General features: G+C 42.7%; 1 protein-coding gene across 1 annotated transcript in view; it reads right to left on the reverse strand.

Moving 5' to 3' along the window:
- The window catches only part of CNTRL (centriolin), a 166,877-nt gene that overhangs the window by 105,056 nt on the left and 48,956 nt on the right, over positions 1 to 12,865 (reverse strand). The window contains exon 11 of the mRNA XM_082263161.1: positions 138 to 291. Coding sequence (XP_082119287.1) covers positions 138 to 291 — 154 coding nt within the window. The remainder of the gene's footprint in view (positions 1 to 137; positions 292 to 12,865) is intronic.

A 12,865-nucleotide genomic window follows, 5' to 3' on the forward strand; every position in this document is an offset into this window, starting at 1 on the left:
TACAACCTCACTGCAGCAAAGTGTAATCTCATTTGTTGATGTGGGTAAGTGCACTTTCCTTGCCATCACTGCCCTCTGTACTGCTATATGTCACACCTTTTTTAAACACTGTCCTCTCATATCACCAATATACAGACCTTCAGTCAGTTGTTGCTCCAAGTCTTTTATCTCCTCGGTTTCTCTGGCAATACGGGACAGCATTTCATCCAAGCGCCCTTCCAGCTGCTTGTACTGTCTGTCCATCATCTCCAGCTGCTGCTCTTTACTGGCCTTCTGGGCCCGCACATGGGCCTGCATAGAAAACATATTGTGTATTAGAAAGGAGCCTCAAGCCTGAAAAAAAAAACATTCATTATCCACAGTAAGCAATCAAATGCATCTTTTCATTTTTTTTTTTTAAACCTGCATAATATGCAGCAGTAATGTTTTCTGAAAGTCAAAAACTAGAAATAAAATGCAACTATAGCTTTGAAGCATAGAGACTGCCTGGAAAAACTTCTGTAAAACCTACAAAACTACATTTTGAGCCTCCTCTATAATGGTTCTGCTAGTTAGCCATTACATTATTTCATTTTGATTATGCCTTTGGGCTCTTTCACACGGTTCGCGATCCCCACTGAGCCGGCGGATGACAGCTCCGTCTCCGCTTGCAGTGCGGAGAGGGAGGTGTCACAGCCCCCGCTGCTCTCTATGGGGAATTGGAGAGCGGACCGCCTGTCCGCTCTCATCCGATCCCATCCGATCCCCAGGACGAATGGAAAATAGGGTTTCCATCCGTCCGGATTTCACGGACAGGATCGGATGCGGATGGCAGCGGGTGTCAGCGGACATGTCACCGCTGACATCCGCTGCTCCATAGGGCTGAATGGGGCATCCGATCAGATCCGCCTAAAAAACTGACAGGCGGATCTGATCGGACCGCCCGTGTGAAAGAGCCCTTTACCTTTTCATCAGACAAGAATCATTTCCATATGTTCCCGACACTGTACAAAACTTGATATCTTATAGTAGAAAGCTAAAATATAATTTATTGCTACAATTAAAAAGAATCCCCAAACAGGTCGATCCCTCTTTAAAGCAATGGGGTCATTTCACTAAGAGTTAAACAGCAGCTAATGAAATGCAGTAACAATTGTGCAAGTGTTCAATTCACAAAGAATTTTGTATTAAATATTGTATGCTGCATTTGTTCGATTTAGCGGTAATTATGGCATTGGTTATTGCAGTAATTTAACGCGTTGAGCTGGTTGCTAAGGAGCGGGGGCTGGGAAGAAGTGTGACTTCACGGACCAATGCATGCTGGGTTGGTGATGCCCCTTGATGCCACAAGGGACGGGGCCACCAGGTGATGAGCCAGGTGACCTCGCCCCTTACCTATATAAGAAAAGGCGGAGCCTGCAGTAGGCAGCCAGCCTTCATCCACCGCACAAGCGCCGCCGGCGGTGTGATTGACTGTAGATTTACATTGAGGGATACTATTTTTTTTTTTAATAAAGGATTTGTCTCTTTATTACTTTTTGACACTTTTTTGGTGGGTGCCCCAAAGCACCCCCAACCCCCCCCCCCCCCATGTTGATTGAAAGAATGTGGGGCGCTCGCCACTACCACCTTTCCTGACCTGCCAGGTTGCATGCTCGGATAAGGGTCTGGTATGGATTTTGGAGGGGGGGGGGCCAAACCGGGTTTTTTAAAGTTTTGGCGTGGGGTTTCCATTAAAATCCATAACAGACCCATAGTCTGCTGTCAGTTTGTGAATTGGACTTAAGAGCTTTTTATGCGATATACACCGCCACCCTTTTTTTTTTCCTTTTGGTAACTACCGCATAAATTGTTTTCTTTGTGAATTGGAACCCAATTTACAGCATGCAATAATTTATGCAAATGGTTAATACGATAACCTTACCACATGTGGTAAAGCTTTGTGAATTTACCCCAATATCTCCAATTCAGGCACCACCTGAACAGTTTGGCTAAGATCAGGATCTCACTGAACAATAACTTGATCTAAGGCTACGTTTCCACTAATGCGCCTACAAAGTCACGCAATTTCCAGTGTGACTTGTGCGAGACTACTTCTGGGGACTTCAGTGCGACTACCTTCTATGAGGAACAAGTCGCACTGAAGTCGTCCAAAAGTGGTGCAAAACCTTTTCTCATCTTGAGTCGCAGCAGTTAGAAGGGTGCTAATTGAAATTAATAGGTTTTGACTTGTCATGTGACTTGACATGTGTCAAGACGCACAAGTCGCACTAGTGGAAACGGGGCCTAAAGGTGGAGCACATTTAGCAAACCATCTGCAATAATTACACCCATATACCGAAAGAAAATGACTGCCATCATTTAAAATAAGGGATATTGAAGAAAAAGTTCCAGGTTATGCTTCCATTGCAATGCCGGGGCAGACCATTCTTGAAGAACATGCAAAAGACCTCACAATATGCAGTAATGCAGCGTAAGGGAACTGCATAGTGAAAAGGGATTTCAATATTCTGATCTGCACTGCTGACCCTGTAATGAATAAACTATGAGGACTGATCTGCCCCCCCTGGCCTCATAGACATCTTTAGGGAGTTATGCACTGGCAGCAGGACCTGGACCGTAGCATTTGTTGATAATGCTGCTGATCTCCTCTAACTTAAAGCAATCCCTGCACACACTAGCAATCAGCCCATGGCACAGGGGGTCTCCCCACACTAATAACTTATTTGTGGTTCTCTTCAGAAGATTATGTGACAAGTATAAGCCGCAAAACAAGTTATCAGTGACAAGAGAGTTTCTGTTCCAGTAGTGGATTGCCAGTATCTGCAGAGTTCGCTCCAGGTTATCACCTCCCTTCACCCCCACTGTGCCAGCACCCCACCCTTCCAAACCCTATGCCCAACCCATCATCACACCATCATGTAAACTACCGCCCTTGCAGCACACCTGTACAATAACCCCCACTTCCACAGCGGTGTTTGACTCTAATCTCTCCCTGCCTGCTCTCACCGTCTCTGACCCCCATCCTATCTGCTCTCACTACCTATTCTACATGCCTTTACTCCTCACTGCACCAATCCCTGCCTCTGTGCTTGCCACCACTGTAGCAATGCACACTTCTGGCTGCCTACAGCTCAAAGAGCTGCCTGAAGGTTCTTACACCAAAAGCAGACATATGAGGCCACAACATTCACTTGGTATAACAGAAGACCGGGTGGCATGCTTTCAAATCAGAGAAATAGTTGCTTGAGGTTGATATAAAGGTTTCCATGTTACAAAAAAAACTTTTTAAATTGTACTATTTGTACTAAAATAAAAAAATATGCAAATCAAAGTGTGCAAAATGTGACAAAAAATTTAAATGTTTGTTCACCAATGCCAGAAGTCTGCCAAGCAAAATAGGCGAGTTTGAAGCTTTGGTGCATGAAGAAAAATATTATTTAATTGGCATTGCTGAATCTTGGCTTCATTCTTCACATGACTGGGCTATTAATATTCCTGGCTATGCTCGCTTTTGGAAAGACAGGGTAAAAACGGAGGAGTAGTGGTGTCTGTCTCTATGTGAGAATTCATGTCAAAACGGGTGTGAAAGAGGACATAGTTGATGGAGAGTGTGATGAGGCTGAAGCATTCTGGGTGGAACTGCACATGGGTGTGCATACTACAAAAGTAATTATTGGAGTTTCTTATAGACCTCCAAGTGTTAATGAGGAAGAGGAGACTCAGCTCCTTGCACAGATAGGAAGGGCTGCAAGGGCTGGGACAGTGATACTAATGGGGGGGGGGGGGGTTCACTACCCGGAAATTGACTGGAGTAATGGCACCGCAGGAACAATTAAAGGGCAAAAATGTATAAACCTTTTACAAGACAATTTATTGGTACAGTTCACAGAAAATATATTCCAATGGGCAAGAAGTTTAAAAGGTTAAAAATAAAACCTGTGTGGCTCACTACCAAAGTTAGAAAAGCTATAAATAAGAGCTTTAAAAAATATAAAAATAGGGAACACTATCATTGTTTAAATGTTACAAAGAATATAACAGAATATGTAAAAAGGAAATCAAGGATGCAAACATTCAAAACGAATGATAGTAGGACAAAAAGATAGGACAAACCCCCAAAAATTCTTCAAACATATGAATAGTAAAAAGGTCAGGTATGAGCAAGTAGGCCCTTTACAAAATAATCTAGAGTGGGTGACTGGGGACAAAGAGAATGCTAATTTATTAACCAGTTCGGCTCCAGAGCATTTTTTTCTCTTTGACACACAAGTGGAAAAATCCTAATTTTTAGCAATAAAATTACATAAACCCCCAGAACATTATATATTTTTTGAAAGCAGAGGCCCTGAAGAATAAAAAGGTGAAAGTTGCAAATTTTTGTTTCACGTGATATTTGTGCAATGGTTTATTAAAACGTACATTTTCCAGGACAAAATATAATAAAATGAATTTTAGTGCAAAACCCATTTGTGGTTGAAATATAACAGAAATAACATTATTTAATTGCGTGCGCCTGTAATACCACCAAAAACTATGGTGCCAAAAAAATCACCATAGGTGATAATTTAAAAGATGTTACAGCTCATCAATTTAGAGTTAACTAAGAGCTCTTGTGCTAGAATCATTGTTCTCACTCCGACGTTCACGGCGATACGTCACATTTGTGCCGCGACCGAGGTTTACATACACGTACGCACCCTGGGATTGCGTTTGCGCAGGGCAACTGGGGTTTTGTTTTTGTTTTTTTATTTGAATATAAGCCCAATGCCGAAAAACTTGGGACATTGTACAAATTGTAAATAAAAACAGAATGCAATGATGTGGAAGTTTCAAATTTCAATATTTTATTCAGAATACAACAGATGACATGTCAAATGTTTAAACTGAGAAAATGTATCATTTTAAAAAGGGAAAAATAAGTTGATTTTAAATTTCATGGCATCAACACATCTCAAAAAAGTTGGGGCAATGCCATGTTTACCACTGTGTGGCATCCCCTCTTTTTTTAGAACAGTCTGCAAACTTCTGGGGACTGAGGAGACAAGTTGCCCAAGTTTAGGAATAGGAATGTTGTCCCATTCTTGTCTAATACAGGCTTCTAGTTGCTCAACTGTCTTAGGTCTCCTTTGTCGCAGCTTCCTTTTTATGATGCGGCAAATATTTTCTATGGGTGAAAGATCTGGACAGGAGGCTGGCCATTTCAGTACCCAGATCCTTCTTCTATGCAGCCATGATTTTGTAATTGATGCAGTATTTGGTCTGGCATTGTCATGTTGGAAAATGCAAGGTCTTCCCTGAAAGAGACGACGTCTGGATGGGAGCATATATTGTTCTAGAACTTGGATATACCTTTCAGCATTGATGGTGCCTTTCCAGATGTGTAAGCTGCCCATGCCACACGCACTCATGCAACCCCATACCATCAGAGATGCTGGCTTCTGAACTGGGCGCTGAGAACAAACTTGGGTTGTCCTTGTCCTCTTTAGTCCGGATGACATGGCATCCCAGTTTTACAAAAAACTTCAAATTTTGATTAGTCTGACCACAGAACAGTTTTCCACTTTGCTACAGTCCATTTTAAATGAGCCTTGGCCTGCGCTTCTGGATCATGTTTAGATATCGCTTCTTTTTGGCCAATAGAGTTGTTTTCTGGAAGTATTCCTGAGCCCATGTTGTGATTTCCATTACAGTAGCATTCCTGTATGTGATGCAGTGCCGTCTAAGGGCCCGAAAATCACAGGCATCCAGTATGGTTTTCCAGCCTTGACCCTTACACACAGAGATTGCTCCAGATTCTCTGAATCTTTGGATGATATTATGCACTGTAGATGATAACTTCAACTCTTTGCAATTTTTCTCTGAGAAACTCCTTTTAAAATTGCTCCAATATTTTTTGCCGCAGCATTGGGGGAATTGACGTGCCTCTGTGCCCATCTTGACTTCTGAGAGACACTGCCACTCTGAGAGGCTCTTTTTATACCCAATCATGTTGTAAATTGACCTAGAAAGTTGCAAATTGGTCCTCCAGCTGTTTCTTATATGTACATTTAACTTTTACGGCCTCTTATTGCTACCTGTCCCAACTTTTTTAGAATGTGTAGCTCTCATGAAATCCAAAATGAGCCAATATTTGGCATGACATTTCAAAATGTCTCACTTTCAACATTTGATATGTTATCTATATTATATTGTGAATAAAATATAAGTTTATGAGATTTGTAAATGAGTCATTCCTTTTTTTACTCACAATTTGTACAGTGTCCCAACTTTTTTGGAAAGAGACATCAGAATCTTCGCTGTAGTCACTTTCCGTACCCGTCAAAGAATTTTCCCGCGAATCTCTATCGCTCAGTTCTTCAAGTAACTCCGTTCTAATGTTGCCGTTTTCCAGTTTGTCTAACAGCGTTTTTGCGCAACAAGAACGCTCGTTTGAACAGGTCGTTCAAAATTTTCCAGGCACAAAGCACTGGAAAAGGACAGGCAGGGCACTGGAAAAGTCACCAGGTGCAATCCTGTGCTGAAATGGCATAATACAGTGTAACCCGTTAGGATCACAACTTTGTATCATGTAATTTGGTGTATTTACACTTTTGAATTTGCCACCGGTTCCTCCCCCCTGCAACGCTCACAAGGAAGGGAACCGGAAGGCAAGTGCCAGCAATCGGCCGTGCACAGAACTGGGAGAGAGTGTGAGGATGCCGGGGAGGACAGTGGGAGATCGCAGGGAAGGTGAGTAACATTCTGGGGTAATCCCGAGTGTGGTTCGGGGTACCGCTTTTGATACTGAAAGTTAACCCCCAGCCACACTCGGGAATACCGCCAGGGGGGGTTAACTGAGCACAGAGGTCTTACATCTCGCAACACTTTAATTAGATATGCTATGAGCATTCATAGACCTGTACTTTTTTGCTCTCTCTTACAGTTATTTATGCCCTTGAAGCTTAATCATCCTTCGATATCCTAATGAGCTATTTAGAGCGGTAACCGTTACCTGCACTACCTATGCGATTCCATTTATCGTTATACACCAATTGGTATCTTTATGTATGCTCAGCTTCGAGCTTGGAAACAATGACAGGAGTTCATTTCGATACGGTATACATCCTATGTATTATTTGGTCTACTGTGAATCCGGACCCTGTTGTTTTATATTTAGACAACATTGTAATTTGTAGTGTTTGGTGGAAGTGTTTAAGGCATTGTGTAGCTATTATTCAAATTTGGGAGTCCATAATAAAAGTACAATTTTTAATTATTACATTTGTGGTCACATTAAGTACCTATTCCTCTTTGGAGTCTCTTCCCCTATTGTTCGTTATAACGCAATATTCACTAGGTACGCTGACCCACACCACATGAGTGTAATGATGTAAACCTGTAGAGGCAAAACCCATTTATATAATTTTGTGTCAGACCCACACATAAGTAGTGTAGGGGTCCCACAGCAAAGTGTAGAAAAGTTGATGAGCTGGAAAGATGGGGACATGTAGGTATGCATCTATTGTGTATCAAAGCTGAAAAGTCTCCACGGTGAAGGAAGGCAATGGTGGATTCCACACTGAATTTTTGAGCTCAACCCCTGAAAATGTTGATTCAGAAGGCCTAAAAGGACTCAATGGAGATTTGTCTAGCTGTGTAGTGACATAGGAAGGTTGGAGGTGAAAAAGGGAGGAGGGAGCAAAGCTACAGATTGTAGCCCTTGGTGACCACCTCCTGTACACAGAGGCCGGATGCAAACAGTCCAGGTATCTGCAAAAGTTAACAAATGTCCCCCCACTCTGGAAAGTGCTAAGGAAGGTTTGTCCAAAGATTAGGTTAAAATGAGCCCCAAACCCTGCAGGTGGACTAGGAAGCAAAGCTTTAAAAGGGACTTTGAACAATCAGCCAAGGCTTGGCAAAGCAAGGTTATAGCAAAGATGGGTTAAAAACAGAGCCTGCCAGAGAGAAGGGAGTTCTAATGGTTTTTCCAACCATTTATCAGCTGGTTCCTTAAAGTTAAGTACATCCTCTACCAGTATAGTATTCACTTTGTTAAGGGGGAATAGTGCCAGATCCACAGTGGGGACAAACCACTTTTTAACAAAGTCAAAAGGATACAAGGCCAATAAGCGCTAAGGGGGGCAAACATTTTGTCAGTGTGTTACTATCCACAGAGAAGATGGACCAGTGGATGCATTGGGAATGTCTTGGCAGTCCTAGGGGCTCTAAATGATCAAAGACTGGAACTAGCACTGGTAGAAGCAACATGCTGATCCTGTAGTAACAATAGGTAGATCAGATCCAGAATCTGAAGGTGATGGTGCGGGAGCACGCTTGTGGTCTCTGGGGCCAGAGTCAGCAAATAGCTTGGTGATTTGAGCCATAAAGTCTTGCATGAATATAGTATAAACCTCAGTGGGGAGGGCAGAGGAACTGGCAAAACATGACAGAGCTATAGAAGACTCCAAAGATGTTAAAGATTTGGGGAGCAGAAGGCAAATGTATACAAAAGCAAATGCAGTGGCTGCATGAGTGGGCATGCTGCAAGAAGCACAAGAGTCATTAGTAGAGTGTGAGCTGGGTCCCCTGACCCAAGTGTCCCCCACCCCTACATAACCCTACATCCCACGTTTTCAACCCTTCCCCCATATCTCCCTGGAAAGTATTCCAAGGCTAACTTGTTGCAAGAGCAGTGTCTGAACATGGTGCCCTACATGAAACCCAGGGACGGAAGGCCACTTCCAGGCTATCTCCACAATGTCCAGTGGACTATTGTGGACAGCCACAATAGAGAGCTGCGATTGGAGAGACCAGCTCTAGAAGCGATGTAGAGAAGAGTCTTGAAGAATATACATTGGAGTGATGTGGGGCACAAGTCAGGACTTTATGGGGTACCGTCTATGACCAATAATAATGGTATAGTACTAAAACAGAAAATTAGGTATAAAAACTTTTATTTTTATTATATATCAATAGACAAAAAAAGAAGGAGACAGGAGAACAAAATATAAATACAAAAAACAAACGTTCAATGTTTTTTGTATTTATATTTTGTCCTCCTGTCTCCTTTTTTTGCCTATTGATATATAATAAAAATAAAAGTTTTTATACCTAATTTTCTGTTTTAGTACTATACCATTATTATTGGTCATAGACGGTACCCCATAAAGTCCCGACTTGTGCCCCACATCACTCCAATATATATTCTTCAATGTAATTGGGATGTGGTACCTTCAATCTATTATTGATTTTTAAAGAGAGTCATTTTTATAACTAGAGAAGAGTCTTGATTGTAGAAAATCAATTCCTGAAGAATAAGAAAAGGCAGAAAAGTCATGCTGGTAGTAGAAGGGATTATGCAGTTTTTTTTTTTTGTTCGCCGGTGTCCAATCCCCCTGTTGGCAGCTGTACAACTCAAAAGGTCTTCCTGCTTCCTTCAATCTTCGAGAAAGAAATTACTGTTTTACCTCTATACTATTATGTGAGAATCTGCAGCACAATCATTTGCAACAGAGGATACAAAATCAATAGACTTCCGTCCGGTAAATGTGACATTTCTGTTCTATACCTCATACCTAAAAGATGGATATTTAAGGAGCAAAGAAAGTGATGGACAATGATTTGGGCTTTAGAAATTGGGCAATGAGGTACAAAAGAGTGGCTGGGGTACAAAAGAAAGTCTGGGGTAAAACAGTGGGACAGACAGATTGGGGTATCAGAGTTACAGGATGGGGATTGGTGTACAACAGGGGATCATAGGAATTTAGAAGTACAACAAAGGTTCAGTGGGCAAGTGGAGCACAAATCAGGTTATAAATTGATGTGCAATAAAAATACAGAGGAGGAATTGGGATACACAGTACAATACAATTACATATGGTAGGCAGAAGAGGTACAAAGGGGGATTGAGGACCAATAGAAGTACAGAGGGGTACATTAGAAATACAGAATGACAAGTGAGGTACACTAAAAAGGCACAGAGTTCACTCGGACGCCACCTTCTCCGAACTGAACTTTTGGCAACAGGTCCAACTCTCACCTACTTTGAGGAACTTTGCTCTGTTCCGTCTCCTTTACGTCACACTATTTCCCTCATGTACAAGACTCTGGTCACTCCTGAGGGGTCATTCCGACCTCCCTACGTTGCACGTTGGGAGCAGGATCTTGATTTGTCCTTCACTGATCAACAGGTGGAACGCATACTTTTTTTCACATACAAAACCTCGATTTGCTCTCGCTACCAGGAGGTAGGGTATAAGTGTCTGACCAGGTGGCACTATACCCCGGTGCGGCTGAATCGGATGTTCCCGACCAGTGTTGACACTTGTTGGAGGTGCGGGAAGGAGCGAGGGACGTACCTCCATATTTTCTGGTCATGTGAACGGGTGCAGCCATTCTGGACGTCGGTATGCCTCATTGCCCAAAAATTCACAGACCACCCTCTGACACTTGACCCTGTGCTTTTCCTGCTCCACCATCACGAGTTCCCGAGGGCGTCATATCGGAAGTCCATCTTGCCGTTGTTGTTCACGGCGGCAAAGAGTTGCATCCCCCCCCCCTTTGGAAGCAGACCCAGCCCCCGACCGTAGCCATGTGGCTTAATAAACTCAAATGCATTAATGAAATGGAACATCTGATGGCGACGGAGAGGGGAACCAGAGAGAAATTTACGAAACGCTGGTTCTACTGGCACGAGTTTACATTCTCTGCGGAATACCGTGATCTGTTGCTTTAAATGCTCTGTAACTGTGAGTGACGGGGTGCCGCGCAGTCCCCCACCCCCCCCCCCTTATCTTTCTCCCTTACCCCTCTTTTTTTCCTCTCATTTCTCTTTCTCCTTGCTGTTCCTCCTATACCCCCTTTTTTTTTATTTTTATTAATCTGTCGAGTTTACTCTTGTAGGCGTATGTATCTGCTTATCTGTCAAGATCCACGTCTTGCTCCCAGACGGACGCACTGATGTCGACCCCCCCCTGCTCCTGAGGGGTTCTTGGGAGTCCGTTGGGGGGCGGCCCCCCGCGCGCCTGATACCGGCCATGTGTTGGATGCCGGTGGTGACGGGGGTGTGCCCCGCGATGGCCCTTGAGCTCCTGACTTTACACTTGTTACCATGTTCTTCGATGTACTGGGTTATAGGGGGTCGGAATGCTTTTGTTTGCGTATTAGGGGCTATACGCCCCCTTATTCCACTATGTTATTGTCCTGTTATTCCATGATGTTTGGATGAGCCGAAAGCTCGGTTTCCAACCTTTGCATTGTTATTGCTTACTGTGTTTATCTGGTGGCTTGTAAAGTGCCTTATTTTCTATTTGTTTCAATAAACGAATTTAAAAAAAAAAAAAGGCACAGAGGATGGAGTCAGGATCACAAAAAACAGATTCTTAAACTTGAAGTCTGAGACAAAAGAAACTGATAAAAATGTGATAACAGTAACACAAGCAAAATGGAAAGATTTAAAGAATCATCATATACAGATTCAGTAAAAGAAACAAGAGAATAAATCAATTCCTTATGCCAGCTGTCCTCTGCTAAGAGCTAGTTAATTATTAATGACACACAGAAGATGTTAAAATGATTTCTGCACAAATAGAAGCTGAAAAGGAGATCATAATACTTATGCAAACATATACGTCACTGCACTGCAGAGTAAGCCGTGCAATATAAGAAGCTGTGGAACTTCAGATCCCAGCTATTCCAGCCTTCCAGAGCTGCACTTTCCCCACTATACACAATTGTATAAAACCTGTTCCTGGATTTAACATTGAGCCAGCAGTCACATGCTAGCAACTAATTAAAACACAGCCATCATTTAAATTACCAGCCTGCTAAAAATAACTTGCCAAATTCAACAAATACTTCACAAAACGAACCATCCGGAGGGTCCTAAAGCCTAAATTCATCATTATTACACATGTGCCAACTTACTTTCTAGCCAATCTCCGAAATCATAATCTGGAGGGCCGGTTCACATTAGAATCGCACCGGAACGCTGTGAGCTATTCTGTGTGTTTCCCTGCACTGCAACTTTCAGCCCATTCGTTTGAATAGGCTGAAATCGCAAAAAATAGCACATAAAGCAGTCCACATGCTTTTTTTTTTTTTTTTTTTTTAAAACCCACTGCACTAAATTGCATGCTTCTGCAGTTGTGAGCTAAAGCCCGCAAATGCACAGCGTTTGGGGTGCTGTTGACAATGTATTGGCACCCGCAGCAGATAGCAAAGGTTGTGCGTCCTGAATGTGGTTCGGGAAAAGCGTAAGGAATACGACTTTCCACACTGTGTTCTGGTGTGAACTTGCTGTTATTACCTCACAGAGGTTGATTTACTAAGACTACGTTCACATCTAGGTGTTGCTATTTTTACAGGCGTTTTACAGGTGTTTTTAGGTTGACAAAAGACCAATGGAAAAAAATAAAAAAAAACGCCTATAATCTGTCAAAAAAGAAGCTCATGTACTTTTTTGAGCGACGGGCATTTTGCTTAAGGCGACAGAACACGCAGATGTGAACAGGGGCCATTGAAATTAATGGGATTTGTCTTGTTGGGCGTTTTTAGAGCTGAGGCTTAGAGCAGAAAAATCGCCCAAAACACCAACAATGTAAAACTAAAGAACACAAAATCTGGCGCAGCTGTGCGTAATAGCCAATCAGCTTCCAAATTCAGCTTGTTCAATTAAGCTTTAACAAAAAAAAAACCTGGAAGCCCATTGGTTTCTATACAGCGCTGCACCAGATTTTGCATGCTTTAGGATTCTGTCAAACGGACTCCGTTTATCTCAACGGGGGATTGATCCGCCGATCTCCCGCTGAGCAGGAGGATGACAGCTGTCAGTTCCCCATACATCTCTATGGGGGAATCAGATGGGAACGGACAGTCGGTCCGTTCTCATCCGATCCGCTAGACG

The sequence above is a fragment of the Pelophylax lessonae genome (genome assembly GCF_965119305.1).
Source record: "Pelophylax lessonae genome assembly, chromosome: 7".
Lineage (NCBI taxonomy): Eukaryota > Metazoa > Chordata > Amphibia > Anura > Ranidae > Pelophylax > Pelophylax lessonae.